Genomic DNA, 18,336 nt, shown 5'->3' on the forward strand with positions numbered 1-18,336 from the left:
GGCTGTGGTTCCCAAGTATGGGGTGGTGTGCCTTTCAGAGCAAAGGCAAGGGTTGGATGAGGGTGTTCAGTCTCATGATGCTGGCTGAGAGTTCAGAAATCAGCAAGACACAGCAAATGAAGACTTTAAACAGTACAAACACAAACAAGGATACATGTTGGTTGGTAACAAAAATACAAAAACTACCACCTAACTCTGCTTTTCCCTTAGGAAAAATGGATGTTTCACTAACTCAGTGTCCTCATAGAACATAATTACCAAGAGTTACTGTAGATGGATAGATCCTAGCAAGAGCATTAAGATTAGAAGAGAGCCTGGCATGGTGGCATTCTCCACGAATACTAGCACTGGGCTAGCCTGGTCTACACATAGTGAGTTCTAGCTATCCTAGAGAATAAGGTGAGTGCTGGTGAAAGTTACAGGTGGAGGAATGTAAATTATCTGACAAGTGGAAGAAGCTGTGGCATAGATGAGAAGAAAAAGATTAGTCTTCAAGACAAAAGCTTGAGGGAACAGGAGGAGCAGCTAACTATAGCGCTGAAACCCAGGACATGGCGTAAAGTTATGGTATGTTGTGATAAGCCACACAACCCTGTCTCTCTCAAATCTTTGGTAATGGTGAGTCGGGGATCAGAGATGATGTCCAAGTGTCCACGACACACAGACAGCTGCCCTAGAAAAGAAAGGAAGACTTGGATGATGAAAGAGCTTTGGGTGTTAAGTAAGGATGCAGAATCTTCAAAGCATAAGAAAAGGCTGGAAGGTAAAGTGAAGAAATCCCTTGTAGGTAAAATAAAAAGAATTTATGAACTTGGGAGTAGCAAGGTAATGAAATTTAAACAATGATTTTGACTGACCATTGGCCCAGGAAGACAGAAGACCGAATGGGGAGACAGCCAACAATGACTTTGTAAAAAGAGATTACCTTTGAGAACGGAAGGACAGGAACCCACAAAGTGTACGCCTGGTAAGCATGCCGTCTTGAATAAAAATGCTCACATTAAAGCAAAATGTCGTGCTGTTTATATATCCTAAAATTTCCAAAGCAAGCAACAGGCTACACTCAGGAGAAAATAATATTTAACAAAATATATTTAGTTGTAAGAAATAAAGTGTTATGGTTCATTTCAGCATGAGGTGTGCTTAGAGTTCACCTAACAGTTACAGATGAGCAGGGGGCGCCGGGCCCCTCTCCGCCCTCCCTGGTGGCTGGGACCAGTCTGTATTTGAAGTCTGAGAGTTGGAGGGTTACAGGCAGTCTGAGAGGTGACCGAGTCTGTGATCTGAGAGCGGACTGTCTCAGCTTTAAGTGATTCACTAGCTAAGCCCTTGTTTGCATCCTAACCCGATAGAACAGGGATTTAGGGAGGGAGATGTGCTAGATTGTGAATCTCTAAAGTCCTGGCCTATGGGGAAGGAAGGTGGGGATTTCTCCAGGTCAGGGACTGTAAAAACAACTGCCTCCCACCAAATTAGCTAGCGAGACACGCTTGCCTTTTCTCTATGATGATGTCCCTTTCTGTAGACCACTATATTAAAAATGGTGTTGTTTTCACAAGTCCATGTTATTGCAGAGTGAGGATCATATGACCCGCAGATCAATTGCAATAGCTAATATCTAGAACCAATACTTGTAAATTTTTAAATGGAAAACAGATGTCAGTCCAGGACTCTGTTTCCAAATTGTCAATTAAAGATGAAGACAAAGACATGTAGGGATCCAAATGATTTCCAGGCACTGTTTCATAGAGAGCCACTAAAGGATACGCTCCAGCAAAGGAGAAGAAAACTAAAAACAAGAACCTACAAGTCAGAAGCTCTGAATAGAGAGAACAGGGGTATGGAAAGCAGGCAGACCAGACAAGATGAAGGATTTAGAGAGCTCCAGAAATGGCGACTTCCAGTGAAAGACATGATGAATGATGGTATAAATTAGATTGTAACGCACAGAGTAAATTAATTATGAGTTCCTGTGTCTGTTAGGGAAATGGAGGTGGTAGTGGTCAAATGCTGGGGAAAATGAAGGATAACATAAAAAGAAGGCATGGTCACAATATAACTCAGCCTGTTATTGAACTTTGGGCGCACAGTCTGTTCCCTGAGCCGTGTTTGGCCTCCCATTCTCAACAAGCCAGTTAAAATAGTCAAGAGCAGAAAAAAGAGAATTATTCAATATGCTCCTGTTGGGAAGATGGTCAGAAGACCCAGTGAACCCCAAGGCCTCTTCACATCTTGAAATGAGTTTGAATTAAGGGGCAAAGGTATGTGGAAATAAGTCCTGGGCAAGGTGTGGTCCTGCTCACTATTGACCCCTCATTGTCTGGGCTTCAAAGAGAGTGAGAGATGGTTTATTCTGGAGCCAAATTTGGATGGCCATGGCCCAGGAAACACAGAGCTAGGGTGCTGCAGGCACTGTGTTCCCACATGGAAGCAGTCTCATGACGTTTCACAGAAGCCCAACAATGAAAAATCATATAAAGATACCTTGGTGGAAACCCCAGAGAGGCAGTTACAGCAAGATGGGGGAGCACTCCTGGAGGCCTCAGATACTGTCCGATGATGTTCTTGGCCTTGGGGTGGTGGAAGCTCAGGGTTTGTTCCAAAAGGTTTGTAACTATTAGTCACCGATGTTAGCTCAGACATAGAAGTGGGCAGGGAATGACTGTTGGGGACAACGCCAACCCAAGATAAAGTAATTGGCCTCTGAGACATCCGAACCTCTCCATCTCACTGACGTCTAGTCAGTCTCTGCGGACAGAGCTGCTTTTCGGGAGTTTTCATTCAGTCTTCTGCTGTCAGGCAGTCTGACAAGTTGTTAGAACTCTGGGAAGTCTAAGAGACGAACTCCCCTGTGATGAGGGCCTTTCCTGAACAAGTTCCCTTTCTTTGGGGTCCATTGTTTGAGTACCCTGATAGATTTGTAAGAAATAAGTCAGTGGAAGAAAGTGAAAGAATAGACTCATCTCAACTTCAAAATGGTGAGAGCAGACTGTTACTGGTCTGCGAGGGTGATGCCCTCCAACCCTGTGGCTAAGGATCCGAGGGTCCAGGAGGACACACTGTGCAGAGTATGAAGATCAGTTGTTGTAGTGGGAAGTCGGGAAGGGGGAGGCCTGGAAACTGCAGGGAGGGCGTGGGTCAGATTGCCTGTTGGGTGCTTCCGGGCTCAGGCTGTGATGGGATTGGCTGCTTCCCAGAGTTCTATGGGCATAGTTCTTGAAGCCTTGGGCCAGTTTTATGGCCTTGGTTTTGGGGTGGGAAGGTTCCCTTTATTCCAGACCCTTTATATATAAGGAATTTGCAGGCTCTGCTTCTGTCTGGCTACTTCCTGTTGGCAGAGGGGGCTCCATTTTGAAGTTTTGGGGTATGGTCCAACTCTAAGAGAAGCATTTTTTGTACTACATCCTGTGTGGTGGACCTAGAGATCCAGGAGGAACTTCTGTGCCATGTTTTAAAGACTGGGTAAAGAGGTGTGTGAGGCTCTAGGGAGGAAGGGGGTAAGTGAGAGGGAAGATGTGGTAGGAGGGAACCAAGAGTCTATCCAGAGGAGGAAGCTTGTTGCTGAATTCTCTGTCTGGCCTCTAAATCTTTGGAGTTGTTGATGTAGAAGCAGCATTGCCCTTGGAGCAGGGCACAGACCCCTCCATTGGCAGCAGTCATGAGTTCTAGCCCTCTTCAGTTTTGGAGAACCATGCAGCCAAAGAATCAAGTTCGTCCTGAAGGGCGCCAAGCTGATCTGAAATTTCTTTGAGGCTTTCTGAGAGCTGGTGAGAGAGAGGTTAATTGATGCAAAGAAACCGTCACTGTTTTCGTTCCAAGCCCAGAGTGGCAAGAAGAGGGAAGGTTTAGATAGCCCATTGGCTAGGTGAAGGGTATTGGTGGCAAGGAAAATCCAGAAAGGTGAGGTGGGTTTTAGGGGCTGACAGGTGGCAGCAGACTTAGATTGGAATAGGAAGGGACTGTTAAGTATTTGCATAGAAGACTCAGAAAGATTAACATGTGGGGATGCCAGTAAGGTGGTGATGGTGAGGTGGTGAGTTGCTGAAGTGGAGGGAACAGCTGGATCGGGCATGAGGAAGTGAGGTCTGTGAACACATAAGACGCCTTATAGTATATTCCCAACTGCTAACGCCCCTGAGCAGATGTTGGGAGGACCTGAGAGGTACAGCCTGGTTACAAAAGCCCTCCCCACCATTTCAAGGGGCCCCCAGTATGTTTACAGGTGAAGCAAGAGCCAGAGGGTCAGGTCATCCAGACTGGGTGGACTTAGGAACATGAAAAATCCAGTCTTTCCTTGGGGGCCGGTGGGTAGGGTTTGTTTGTTTGTTTGTTTGTTTGTTTGTTTGTTTGTTTTTACCCCAGTCTGAACAAGGACAGGATGTCTGGCTGGCCCACAGCAGTGGCATCCTGATTGGCCTTGAACTCATCAGGCCAGTCCATCAGCAGGGGGCCCTACTTGCTGGAGAAAAGCCTGCCAGACCTTTCCTTTAGGCCCTCAGGCTTTGTCTCAGGTAAGGAAGAAGCCATCTTTAGGCTCCCCTCCCCTCCCATCTGTTTGCCTGTCCGGGATCTGTTTAGCTCCTAGCTCATTTCCCGTCTCCGAGGTCACCCTAACTGCTGTGAGGGGTTTAGAGGAGTAGAGCACTCTAACTTCTTCCAAACTGGCAAAAGGGGGTAATGTAGAAGGGACAGCAGTGCCTCAGAGGAGGGTCAGCTGCCTAACAGATGGCAAAGATCCAGAGCCTAAGGCAGCTTTGGTGGCAGCGTGCGTCCTTGAAGCGCGCTGTGCTGATGAGGTAGCATCCGTGGCATACACAACATGAGACTGTTGGGAATATGACTACAGTTCTCACTGAGAGCTCCTGGAACAGCAGAGGCAGTTTCGCCCTTAGTAGAGGAAGTGAACAGCTTTGGGCCACTGTAAATCTGAAAGTGCTAGCCCCGTTTGTTAGTAGGCCAGTGTTGGAGAAAACTCTTAAGTCTTCCTTAGGAGCCAGTAAATATATCGTGGAGAAACTAAACAAATTGTCAAAAATAAACAAAACAGAACACCCAAAATAAAGCCACACCTTAGGGGGCTGGTGTTACCTCCTTGGTCTAGTCAGGAGGGGTGATCATCCCCTTAGGGAGTTAGTGGGACTGGAACGTTTGATGGATACTTCTCTTTGGGTTCATGCCAATGTGGTTACATTAACCAAGATGGTGGTAAAGTCACATGGTGTTTACTCTTTCCAGGATGTCATTTCCAGGTGGCAGACCACGTGGTTGCTTTTTGCTCATGGTGAGCTCAGCTACGTGGTAAAGAAAGCCCATCCCCCATAGCATGGGTGCCCATGGGACCCCCACGTCTCACAGATTAAATATGAACAGTTACATTTATCCCGGGGTAAGGGTCAGGTGACCTTCTTTGCTCCCTCCTTTTATGAGAGAACACCTGTACTCAATGCACCAGATGTCATAAGCAGCCACAGCAGGTCTTAGGACGATGGTAGTTGTGGGCTTAGAAGACAGTGCTGTGAAGCGCCATCGTAATAAAAGGAGGCAGAATCCAAAGCCCGTGCACAGGGTAATGTATAAATTAACATTCCTACGTAGCCCTTACAGAAGACACAAGACAGTCTTTATCTGTACACGGAGTCACCTATCATTACAATGTTTGGGCCTCGAAGGGTGTGTGTAGCAGATACAAAGCAGCAGATACAGAGCAGAACATTAACAATGCCCCTAGAAGTCAGCTGAGGAGGCCCCTCAGGACTATTGTGTTAGAATTCCTGGTTGATAGACAGAAAGCCTCTCTCTCCATGGACAAGCACCCCTTAGCTGATTTTGCTGTATTTATAACAGTGACCTGCATTGGAAGTGTCCGGTAGCTGTCCTTAAGGGGGCAGCACCTTTAGTCTCAGGCTATTTCTTTCTGCTTTCCCTTGTTGGAGAGTGAGGGGGCCAGCCTGGCCCAGGACAGGCTTGGGAGGACATCCTGAGACAAGCATGATTGCGTCTGAAGTGGGAGGGCCGAATCCCATCTCCAGAGCCGGCTCCTCAGTGAGCATAAGCAGCATAGGACAACATGCCATCGCAGTCTATGCTGGGGCTACTCCACCCCTGCTGTGCCATCGCAGTCTATGCCGGGCTGCTCCACCCCTGCTGTGCCATCGCAGTCTATGTCGGACTACTCCACCCCTGCTGCCATTGCAGTCTATGCCAAGGCTGCTCCGCCTCTGCTGCCATTGCCCCTGCTTTAACGCCATCCGACGCCATAGCAGACAGGATTTCGTCGGGGCACACCCAGGACAGTTAAAGCCATCAGCAGCCGTGTGGACCAGAACTCTTTATGTTCTGGGCAGGATTTAGGGGTCCCCAGGAGGGAAGAAGCCTCAGATCTCAATTGGGCCTTTTGTGCCGAAGAAGAGATCTATAGGCCAGCAGTGTGTCCCTGGGGCAGAGAGAGGGCAAGTTACGGGGTCCATGGAGAGGAAGAGGGTGGTGGTGAGTAGATGGCGGAGACAAAGGTGCCATGGAGGAGATGTGGGTAGAGAGGCAGAGCAGGAGAAAAGCTAGGGAGGGCTCAGGAGACAGGTCAAAACCAGAGAGTCTGGGAATTAAGTTTACAAGTTCAAGCTAATGAAACCAGGCGTGCAGAAGTGAAGGAACCAAGGAAGGACCTGCGTGGAGACGAAAGGACTAGAATCGGCGAGCTCCTGACCATTGCCATTCACCTTGGGAACTTTGTCACAGTCTGGCAAGACGCCAGGTTCTACATGCCAGATTTAGGCCAGTGGTTTTGGTTGTCATGGGCATAATGAGGCCAGATATACATCAGACTTGAGCCTTTTTTTTTTTTTAAAAAAAAAAAAAGCAGAGGGCCTATGCCCATGATATAGGTATAAACAGACTGGGGCTAGTTTCCTACATGAAACATCCTTCAGTTTGGAAACATCACCAAAACCAAGTTCCCAAAAGTTTCCCAAGCGGGCTTCTTAGAGAAGAACAAAAGACTGCCAGTGTCTGGGCTCTGAAACAGAGTTGAAGTCTCAGCGCACCATGGGTGTCTACATGGCCCTTACCTATGGCCAGTGTTGTTTGTGAACTCCAGAAATGGTAAAGATGGCCCTCTCCAGTGCTGGAGGTTGGTTTAGAGGCTAAGACAAAGAGACAAAGAATGAGTCCCCGTTCCTGACAACTGAGTTAAGACCAGACTCTCTCTGCTCACTTGGCTAGTGTGAGAAACCGTGAGTGAAGTCTCTGGGACACCTGCTGGCCACGGTTTAGCCATAGAGAGCTTGGAAGGGGCTGTGGTCCTTGGAAGGTTAAGAAAAGATGAAAATGGGAGATGGGGACCGGAGAAGACAGGGTCCCATCTGTCTGGACCCATGGGGAAGCCCTTCCTGATTTTCAGCACCAATTGTATGAAATAAATCAGAGGAGGGAAGTAAAAGAACAGAGAGTTGGACATCAGAACAGCAAGAGCAGAGCTGTATTGGTCTGAGAGGTTGGTGTCCCCAAACCCTGTGGCTCACACTCTGTGCCCGAGAATACAGAGACCACTCCCTGCAAGGCTGAGGATCGGCTTTTGTAGTATCCAATACAGAAGCTGGGGGGCCTGGATCAGGCCCATAAACTGCTTTGGAAACTGCAGGGTCAGGGTTCGCCTGTTCTTGCTTCCTCAGGGCTCCTCGCTGTGTGTGAGATGGGGATTGCCTGAGTCCCAGAATTCCATGGGCATGTGCAGGGAGCAGGTTTCCTGGCATCTTGGGCCTGTTTTATGGCCCTGGTTTTGGGGTGTGGATTTCCTTTAAGATTGAGAGACAGACGTGTCTCCTTAGAATATTTTTATTTCTTTCAGGCCCATTACAAGCCCAGCACTGAGCAGTTTTTACAAAATTATAACCAAACACACTCTGACTTTTGATTTAATTAAAATTATATAATAGAAATTATAGACAAGAAAGAAAGAAGAAGAAACATTGACTCCCAGGTTATAAAGTTTCTTACTGGACCAGTATGTGGTCTCCCCACTTCTTTCCCTGCAGAGAGGATCTTTAAAAATGATCCAAAGTCACACGTATTTCTTAGTAAACTATCCTTTCTGATGTCGTGATCTTTGGAGGGTGGGGTAGGTGATGTTGGAGGTCTGTTTTGTTAGTTGATTTGCAAAAGCTAGTAGGGATGAAAGGGGAAAGGGCCATAAATACAAATGGATTCCTTTTATTTAAGTTGAAAAAAACAAAACAAAAAACGCAGGACATGTTCCACTTTTTTTTTTTAGCACTCCAGGTGTGATTAGGTATCCACACGGAGAGGAGAGTTAATTAAAGTTTTTGTTCCGGCTTACAGGAGGAAATGTCGTTTCCTTTGATAAGGGGATGGCTTTTGAGTGCTTAGGTGCTTTCTTCTCCTTCATAGAAGAGTCACAGAAAAGCAGATCAAAGCAGCCTTCTCCCTGGATCTGTTCCCCGCCACCAATCCCAGCTAATGGAGTTAAAAGTGTCTTCCGCCTGTGGTGTGGGGCTCATCTGACTTTAGAAATGACACCTCACTGTATGGATAACAAGTGAAACGGCGCCCATAGGTGCTTATGGAAAACCATATTTAATATGAATTAAATAGAAACCAGCCCGAAAGGTCCAAGTGCTCGCTTGGCGGGTGCACCCTCCCTCCCCCCCTCCCCTCCGCACTGTAGTTTATTCATCAACTCTGATTGACAGCCGGAAATTAGCACTTGAGCGTGAATGCCCCAAGCTCTGTAGATTGACTGTATATTCCCTGTTCCTTTTGGTCTTTATGATTCAGCACCCCATGGCTGACATTTCCTCCCTTCGCAGGGGCCAGGGAGGGCATGTTTGGGAGAATTCCTGCTGTTTTTCTCTTCAAGATAGTGACAAAGTGAAATAAGATGGAGTGAAATAGAGGTGGTCCTGGTGAGGCCTGTCTGAGCTGCGGGTCAGGCTGCTAGCAGGGGTTGGTCATTGTCTTGCAGTTCTGGACTCCTGCAGAGAAAAACCTGGCCTGGCCACAACCACCAATGAAAAGGCTGCATTTAGCCGTGCAGGGCTTTGTGAAGGCGCCAAAGCTTGACATGGTTGCTATAGTTACTGTCTGATTGTGGTAGCTTGTCACAGTGCTTGATAAAGTGGGAAGGTTATCCATGATGGGCCCAAGTAATCAGAACCTCGCAAAGCCTGAGTATGTGGATTTAAATTGTTTTTTTTTTTTCCCCCTCCTGTCTTTAAGCTGGGAGTGCAGGGGGTGGGGTTAGGGGGTCTTAGCTACAGCAGCCACAGGGCTTTTCTTTCAGCTAAGGAAGCTTGCACTAGTGTGGAAGGAAAGTGTCCATATGTCTTGAGGGCCAGCAGGAATGGGGGTCATGCTGCTGGCCACCCGCTAAGCCATGGCTGGCATGTTTGTGGCTTTGAGAGGGGCTGCAGAGACCCTCTCCTGACCTTTCTCGTAAATGGGTCGGGTTGTTTCTTCTTGGTCCCTTAACTTCTCGGCTTCCTTTACTGATTTTCCGTTCTTCCCTTTGTCCTTCCCTCATACCGCTGGCAGCATTTCTCACAGGTACAGCAGGTCCTTGGGAAGCCACCAACTTTTCTTCTCATCCATATGAGATCAGTTAAAAATGACAGTTGGCAGGTTCTGGCTCCAAAAGAATAGACGGTTTTCATTTTCTTCAGAGGGGACCTAAGCATTTGACTTGGTGGCCATCTCCTGCTCATTGACACAGGGACTAGGTGGCTCTTTATAAATTCTGGAGTGCTCCCGGAAGTCCTCGCTCAGCAGGGCTAGGGCTGAGAACCTACATGTCCCCAAGTTCCCAACTGAGGTCTGGGCCACAGGTGGCTGACCAAGGTCTAAGAGTCACAGCATGGGCCCGGACTTCACAGTTTAGAGCATCACGAATGGATTAATTACCAGGGACTCAGTGGACTTGGTAGCCTGGGTGGGACTGGTGGCCAGTTCTAGGAGCCTTCAAAGCCATCTGAAAAGGTGGTGGATTATTTCCTCAGCCTCTCTCCTAGTTCCCTAGTCCAGGGCAACCAGATCCACCAGCAGGACCCCCTAACCCACCCTACGGGAGGCCTTGTCATGCCCTCCTCTGTCTTGAGGAGTCCGTATCTCCACAACACTGCCGCTGTGTACCTGTCCGGGCCTGCTTGACCAGGGCCCATGTTCCTTGCTTTCCTGCTGACACTCAGAGTTACTGTGGCCTACCAGCAGGCCAGCGTACTTGCATGCATGTTGGGTGCTGTGAACTCCAGAGGCAGTAATGAGCCTCAATTTACCTACCTTCTTCTGCACATAGCTCCTGTGTAACAAAGGGAATAGATCTTGAGGGTCCTGTCGATTCAAAAACCACAGCCCTCATCTTAAGGGAATAGTTTATTCTGGAGCCATTTTGAGTGACCATGACCTTGGAATACAGATTTCAGTTACCCAAATTCCAGGTTCAACATAGAGGTAGTTTCATGAAGTCTTACAACTTTACAGAACAAAGAAAGTCATAAATCAAGGCAAGTTTTAAACATGTTGCTGGGGACACCAGAGAGGTGCCACATCAGGTGAAGAAGCCAGTCTAGAGGCCCAAGATGCTATCTGATGATGTCCTTAGCTTTTGGGTTGGTGGAAGCCTCGCTGGGGTAGGACTTCAGGTCAAAGCTGGAACAGCTACCCTCTACAATACTGGAGTTCTAATTGGCCAATCAGCCTCTGTAGACACAGCTTCCTTTCAGGAGTTCTGTTCACAGCTAAGGGTGAAGGAACTGGGATAGATGTCATTTTCCTAAGCCACGTAATTGAGATGGGGAGTCCAGTGCATGCCCAGGGCAGGACTGGGGACCACACTTTCATTCTTGGTGAGGAGCCCAGAGTTAGAAGACTATGTGGTCAAGCTGTCCCTATGATGATTCCCTTTGCCTTATGTTAGGGGTGCCTCCCTGTGCCAGAGGGGCTGTACTTTCAAACTGTAAAACAAATGTTTGTCCTCAGGCCCTAATTAGGAGTAAAGCACCACTGGAATTCATTGACCACTGAGTGACAGGGCTCAGGACCCGGCAAGGCTGCTCTGTGTGTAGCTGCTGTACCTGGATGCAAATGACTCAATCATTTGTCAAATGTAATCTAACTCCCCAGGACACCAGAGCATCGCTGCTAGCATATGTGGGCTTGGAGGAAGCTAACTGTGCTTCTTCAGTGAAACTCACTGGAGACTGTTTGTCCAGACGAGAATAAAACACAATGAATTCATATTTGGGCTCTAATTCCTTGCCGACTGCATGGCCCACGTTGGCCCAGGAGGGAAACTGCCTCCAAAGTCTCCAGTCTTCAGCTCATGTCCTCAGAGCCCCTGCCCTGCTGTGTTTGGTTGGATCGATTCCAGTGGCAGCAACAGTGTCGTGGTGGCCTTTCCCTGCAGGGTGCGGAGGTGCAGACGGACTACATGCCCCTGCTGAACTCGCTGGCGGCCTACGGATGGCAGCTCACCTGTGTGCTGCCAACGCCCGTACTCAAGACTACCAGGTAACGGGAATGGTAACCGTGATGGCTGCTGTCATGCTCCCGATCTGTGGGTCGTCTTTTTAGTCCTGTGACAGGCCTGTGGGCTCGGGCTGCCAGGGCCAGGGTTTTTCTTACCCCCCTCTTTCCCCTCCTCACATGGAAGAGCCTTGACCAGTGAGTCAGGGTTGCCCTGGGGGACTGAGGTTAGCCACCTGGGCTGGCGGGACACTGCACCAACAGATGTAATGCGGTTCAATACCTACTCCAGGCTCTGGGCTTGGTAGTTCTGTGTGCATAGAACCTCAGAAATAAGAGGGGGAGGGAAGGAGTCAGGGGGAAGAGAAAAGGAGAGGGGAGGAAGAGGTAGAGAGGGAGGGAGGGAGGGAGGGAGGGAGGGAGGGAGGGAGGGAGGGACTCAGAGAGACTGAGATTAAGGCCTGTAAGGTAGATTTTTGCCTTTGAGACAGGATCTCCCTCTGTCTCAGGCTGGCCTTGAACCTATATGCCTCCAGCCTTAGCCTCCTGGATGCTTAACATGTGCCACCATACCCAGCTGATTTATTATTATTATTATTATTATTATTATTATTATTATTTTGGTTTTTTGAGACAGGGTTTCTCTGTGTTGTTTTGGTGCCTGTCCTGGATCTCGCTCTGTAGACCAGGCTGGCTTCGAACTCACAGAGATCCGCCTGTCTCTACCTCCCGAGTGCTGGGATTAAAGGTATGCACCGCCACCGCCACCGCCCGGCTATTAATATTATTATTTCAAATCCATTTTCAGTCTAGGGAAGTGTGCCCTGGAGTCAGGGGTTTGCCCCAGATCTCAGTGCATCAGTGCCCCCGGGAGGCAGACATGCAGACCCAGAGTCTGAGGCCTTGCCTGTGCTATTCTTCACAAGTTCAGGTTCATGGATGCTTCTCCATTGTCCTTGAGCCTTGTCATACCAACCCCAAACGACCTCCTGTCTCTCTTCTGGGCCCTCCCGACTTTCCTTGGGGCTATAATTATATATATTATAATTATATTCTATAGCTGTAGTTCCCATTTCCTGGTGAAGCTGAGGTCCGTCTGTCACGGGCCTGAGGCCCAGTGGGCAGTAGGGAGCAGAAACAAGGCCTGGGACCTCCGTGTGGAGTGTCAGACCCCTGTGCTACAGCGGCTGCCTCTGTTGACCTGTACTGACCCCTCTCCATCTCCCTACCCACTGGCCCTTGGGGTTCTGCTTTACTGAACTCACTGCCCAGTTCACACTACAGGGCGACTGCAGCTGGCAAGACTGACGGCCTGGGCTGGCTGGCCGTGGAGAAAGGACCGTGTCAGCCCATGGCCTTCCTGGGCCCCTCCTCTGGCTCCCCTGGGTCCTCAGCATCCCTGCCTGTCTGTGGCAACATTTGGTGTAGCCACTGGGGACCATGTGCTCTTTTGAAGACCAGAACTTCCGTGGCACAGGCAGATGCAGTAGAGCAGGAAACACCCCACGTCTGCCATTTGCTGCCTCTGTCGTCCTGGCTAAGCCCTGCAGCTTATCTGAGTCAGTTTCCTAGTTACTTTCCAGAGGACGCAAGCATGATGGGAATGAGATTGGACAGGAAGACCCAGTGAGAGATATGAACCCAGGGGTGCACAGGGCTGTCTGTCTGTCTCTCTCAGAAACACACACGTACTTCTCCTCCCTCTCCTTAAAACATCTCAGTGTTGGTGAATCTCAGCTCCTGGGACTGAGCAGGCCTATCTGACCCTCCCTGTGTGAACCTGAGGGTGATCATGAGCTGAGCTGAGCTTGTGGTCTGTCAAAGTGGTAGTGGGGTGCTCCACGGCAGGGTGCTGAGTCTGAAATGAGCCCGTAGGTATGAAATCACCAGCCCAGCCTCTAGCAAACTGAGTTCGAGGCCAGCTGCGTCTACAGAGCAAGTTCCAAGATAGCCATGGCTACACAGAGAAACCCTGTCTCAAAACATGGTGCAAGGGTGAGGGGTGGGGGTGGGAGAGAAGGTAAACAAGGGGCTGGAGAGATGGCTCAGTGGTTAAGAGCACCGGCTGCCGTTCCAAAGGACCCAAATTCAATTCCCAGCACCCACATGGCAGCTCACAGCTGTCTGTAACTCCAGTTCCAGGGATCTGACCCCCTCACACAGATGTACATGCAGGCAAAACACCAGCGCACATAAAATAAAACAAGACGAACAAAGGGTAGAGGGGGAGAGAACCATGGTTACCTTTGATATTTCGGTCCAAGTACAGCATGGCGTCCTACCTTCTCTGACTCATAGCATATGAGCTAGCTATCACTCGTTCCGTCAGTGGGTCGCACTGGTTACCATGTGCCATCTCACTGCTAGCCTGGCGCTCCTGACCTCAGCATGCCTGTAGGAGCTGCGCAGCCGCTGACCTGTTATCGGCTCGCCCCTCTCCCGCCTTCACGTCACACTGGCGGGCTAAGCTCACCACCCATCTTTACTCTCTGCCCAGCCATACCAGAAGTACCAAGACAGAACTGGAAGACGCTCTGTTCTTATTGGGGCTCCTTAAGCACTAGCGTACCCTCACTCAGCCAAGGCACCAGCTGCCACTGCCCATCAAGGGCAGGGGAATTTGTAGCCAGGAAGCCAGGGATAGATAGCCAGGCAGCGTTGGTTGGCATCTAAGGTAGCCCTGGCGTAGGGGTGGGGAATTAGAGAAGGGGAACTCTGAGTCTGGCGGCAACTTTCCTTCACTGAAAGGAAGTTCAGGATGGCACCCGTGGGGTGAGGCTGTGTCTCCAGGGGGCCATGCTCATGCTCAGCTCCTGTGTTGTAGGGAAGGGAACGTGTCCACCAAGCAGATTGTGTTTCTTCAGAGACCATGTCTACCTCAGAAAACCAAGAAGAGGGAATCTAAGGTAAGAGACGTGAGACTTCTCTACCCACCCTCCCTGTTCCCTGAGCATCTTGGCTTCACTTTGGCCTGGGTGAGCTGGGCCTCTCCCATTCCAAAGGCTCTTGGGGCCGAATGAAGACACGGGCCACATTGAGTCATAGAAGAGGATGCTGGAATGGACCACTGAGGAGCTGGTCCTCAGGCTTCCTGCTGGCCTGACCATCAGGGCAAACGACAGAGACTTCTGCTAGCCAGCCTGTGCTAGAGAATCCCACAAGGCTAAAATTAGGAGACAGCGTCAGCTGCACTTTGACAGAGGCCTGGGATGGCCTGAGCTCATGGTCAGATGCCCTTCCGGATCTCAAACAAGCTGGCTGGAGCTCTGGCCTGCCTATCAGACAGACCCCTTAGGACGTTGGAGTTCACCGGTCCTGGCCTGGTGTGGTAGTGTATGTCTGTAATCCCCGTGTTGGGGAAGTGGAGACAGGAGGATAAGTCTGAGACCAACCTCTGCTATGTAGGGGGCTTTGCTTTAAAACATAACCAGAAGTTTGCTAATCTCAGCAGAGGAACTGCCAGCCTCTTCTTGCTGGGACCTGAGCCAAAGGTCTTTGGCAGTTGGAGATGTAACCAGATGCCGATACAGGCTGTGGCAGTTTGTCCCCAGGTCAGTCTGTGCTGGAGGGTCGCCAGGCACTTTTCTCCTTGCTGTACTCTTACCTAGCCTGGGCACGTCATCACAGAGGGACGCTGGCGCTTCTCGGGGTTCTCTCCGTGTCCCCTGAAACAGCCTAGCATCTGCTGGGTGATTCAGATCCTCTGCCCGCTGTCTTTGATGTGGGGGCTTCTCCTGCATGCTACAGTTTGGATCTGCAATGTCCCCAAAGGTGGTGATACTGTTACGAAGGGTCAGATGTTTACAGGCCGGGGCAGAGTGGCGGGAAGCCAGGCCGTGGAGGGTCTGCTCTTGAAGGGGGTTTGGAGCCGCTGCCCTTCTCCTCGATTATTTTCATGTCACCAAGGATGAACAGCCTCCACCACCCACTCCGTACCATCCCATGCTGTCTCACCACAGGCTCAAAGGCAAAGGAGCCAACAAACGACAGACCAAATCCCCTGAATGTTAGCCAAGCTAGACCTCCCCTTCTTTTCGGTTGACTGCCTTTCAAAGTTCTTTATTGATTTTTGTTTCATGTGTCTGTGGGTATGCCTGCACATATCACTTGCATGTCAGTGCCTGTGGAGGCCAGAGGAAGGCATTGGATCCCTTGGGTCAGTTCCAGGAGGTTGGGAGCTGCTTGGTGTGGGTGCCGGGAATTGAACCTGGGTCCTCTGCAAGAGCACCAAGGGCTGAGCCATCTCTCTCTCCAGCCCCCTTACGTTGACCTTACTTTATTACTGCAGAAGAACATGGATTATCATGCTGTAGGCATGTCTATTAGCTTCTCAGGAAGAAGCCAGCATGTTGAGTGTCCAAAGCTCCAGTTGGTGTCCCCTGGACCCGCTGTGGTCCTCTTTGAAGGCCACGGCCACACTCAGGCACCATCCCCACATCCTCCACTCTTTGCCCCTAGTATTCCTTGGACCCAGAGTCCAGGCAGGAGCATCTAGCCCTTGAACAGATTGCCGTAGCCCCTCACCAGCCAACAAACCCTGTGGGTGGCCTGTTCACTGAAGGAATGCCAAGGTGGTGAGAACGAGAGGCCAGATGGGCTGGAGTGCAGGGGACGGCCACTCTGCGGGCGCTGGGGTAGTAACGTCACAAGTGGCAGCAGAAGTGGACCAGAAAGCCGCTGCCATCACCGTTAACCACCAGGAGCAGTCAGCCGCCACCTGGAAGATGGATGGCCGGAGACTGATACCAGGAAGTGCTCAGTCACAGGCTCTCAGGATGTCACCCGCCACGGAAAGTGGCATTCAATGAGCAACATACAAGATCCACTCCTAGACACGGAGAGGCTGGCCTTCAGTACCTCGATAGAAATGGCTCTAGAACCCCTTGCCAGGTGTCTCCCTGTGGGGCACCTTGGCCCTCTTTGGCATCCCACAGAGGGGATGTGGCTGTGGTAACCTGATTTGAGGGGTAGATTTTTTTTTTTTTAATGAAGGTAGAACTGACTTTCCTCAGGGAAAAGATAGAAGCCCTTTTATTCCTAGTCAGTCAGCCGACCCTGACTGGCTGGGCTGGAATGCTCTCCCTTTCCGTGTCCTGTACCACGCCAAGACTAGCAATGCAGTGCTAGGCACTGGCGTTCCAGCAGTGAGGCTGGCACAGCTGCTCCTGCCTGTGATCTAGTCTCTTAGAAGGCAGACGACGCAGGATGGTAATTTCAAGGTCATCCTTAGTACGTGGCAAGTCAGAGGCCAGCTGGGACTACATGAGACCTGTGCTCACAAGAAGAAATTACAAGGAAAGAAAACATGAGCAGCAGCAGGACCGTGTCACCCATGGTTACAGCAGTCAGCTTTGTCATTGTAAAGATGGAGATCTGTCCTGTGACCTCAGGCCCTCCTCCACACACCAGTGTCACCGGCCTCCACGGTCCTCCACTGCCTCTGCCCCAGGGCCTGCTTTGGACTGCACCCCTGCTTGGGTTCTTCTCTCCATTCTCTCCCCACCCAGCCTCCCTGCCCAGGGCAGTGTTCTCCCACCGATGCTGAGCGCATCAGTCAACTCTGTGTTGCTGAGACAAATTCCCAGGGCAGACAGTTAAAGGGGGAAGGCTCTTGACTCAAGGTTTCAGCCCAGGCTCAGCTGGCCCTGTTGTTCAGGGCCAGGGACATGGCAGAATATGGTCTTGGGGACCTGAGGCTGAGGAGAGTCTTCAGCATGTGGCAGCCAGGAAGCAGAGGTTGAGCCCAGGAAGGGCAGGGGACTTCCGTTGACCTACTTCCTCCAGCTAGGCCCCATCACCCAGGTCCCCACCACTTCCTGGTTAACGGCGTGATACTACAAACCATCAATGGACGAACCCATCAATGAAGGCCATCACTGTCTGGTCACTCCTCATTAGTTCCCCATCTGGAGACTGAGGAGCTTTTGAGGGGAGACCCCTTATGTCTAACCATCTCAGTGCCACACTGGGAGAACCCCATCCTCCCCTGGTGGACCTCTGCCTGGCTCTCATGGCCTGCGATCCCTGTATTGTGGCCTGCCTCCATCCTCAGAGTAAGTGTGTCTCCCTCTGATTATTGTTCTCATGGTACCTGGACGGTGGATGATGCTCAGGAGATACCTGCTGAGTTGCTGACTGATTAATCAACTTCTGAGCCCAGAACACATATCATGCATCAGAATTGAAAGGATAGAATTGCAGAATTGGTACACCAAAGATGTGACCTTGTTGGTCTGGTCGGTCCACAATGCAGACGAGACCTCTTGGCCTCTTGTGAGTGCTGCCACTTCTGTGGGTGTGACTGTCAAAGAAATACTGAACTTCAAAGGGGGCAGGTGGTTTCACTGCCCTGGAGGAGTCTTCCTTCCACATAAACTCCTTCCTTTCTAAGATTTTATTTTAATTCCATGTCTGAGTGTGGATCTGTGCATGTGAATGCGGTGCCCATGGAGACCAGAGATATCAGATGCCCCAGGAGCTGGATTTAGAGATAACTGTGAGCACCCTAACAGGGGTGCTAGGAAGCAGACTTCCAGAGCCATCCTCTTTCCCTTAGCTCTGCTTCGTGAAGTTAACTTGTACAAGTTTCTAAAGGGTACCCTTAGACCCACCCACCTCAGTTGACACCACTGAACTGGAAAGTGAAGGCTTTCTGTCCTTCCCACAGTCATCTGTCCATCCATTCTTTCCCTTTTTGAACTACTAGGGTTAAACCTAGGCTCCTATGTATGCCAGTCAAGTGAGCTCACTCCCAGCCTTCTTTATATTTTTTGAGACAAGGCATAAGTAGGTTGCCCAAGCTGGACCTGAACTCACTCTGTAGCCCAGGAAGGCCTTAAGCTTGTGATTTCCTTCACCTCCCTG

At 50.1% G+C, this 18,336-nt stretch overlaps 1 protein-coding gene across 2 annotated transcripts in view; it reads left to right on the top strand.

Moving 5' to 3' along the window:
- Nucleotides 1-18,336, top strand: part of Rftn1 (raftlin, lipid raft linker 1) — a 207,292-nt gene that overhangs the window by 175,730 nt on the left and 13,226 nt on the right. For both annotated transcript variants that reach the window (XM_028882505.2, XM_037200117.1), the window contains exons 8-9: nucleotides 11,414-11,517; nucleotides 14,297-14,378. In XM_028882505.2, coding sequence (XP_028738338.1) covers nucleotides 11,414-11,517; nucleotides 14,297-14,378 — 186 coding nt within the window. The remainder of the gene's footprint in view (nucleotides 1-11,413; nucleotides 11,518-14,296; nucleotides 14,379-18,336) is intronic.

Source organism: Peromyscus leucopus, chromosome 16_21 (assembly GCF_004664715.2).
Source record: "Peromyscus leucopus breed LL Stock chromosome 16_21, UCI_PerLeu_2.1, whole genome shotgun sequence".
NCBI lineage: Eukaryota > Metazoa > Chordata > Mammalia > Rodentia > Cricetidae > Peromyscus > Peromyscus leucopus.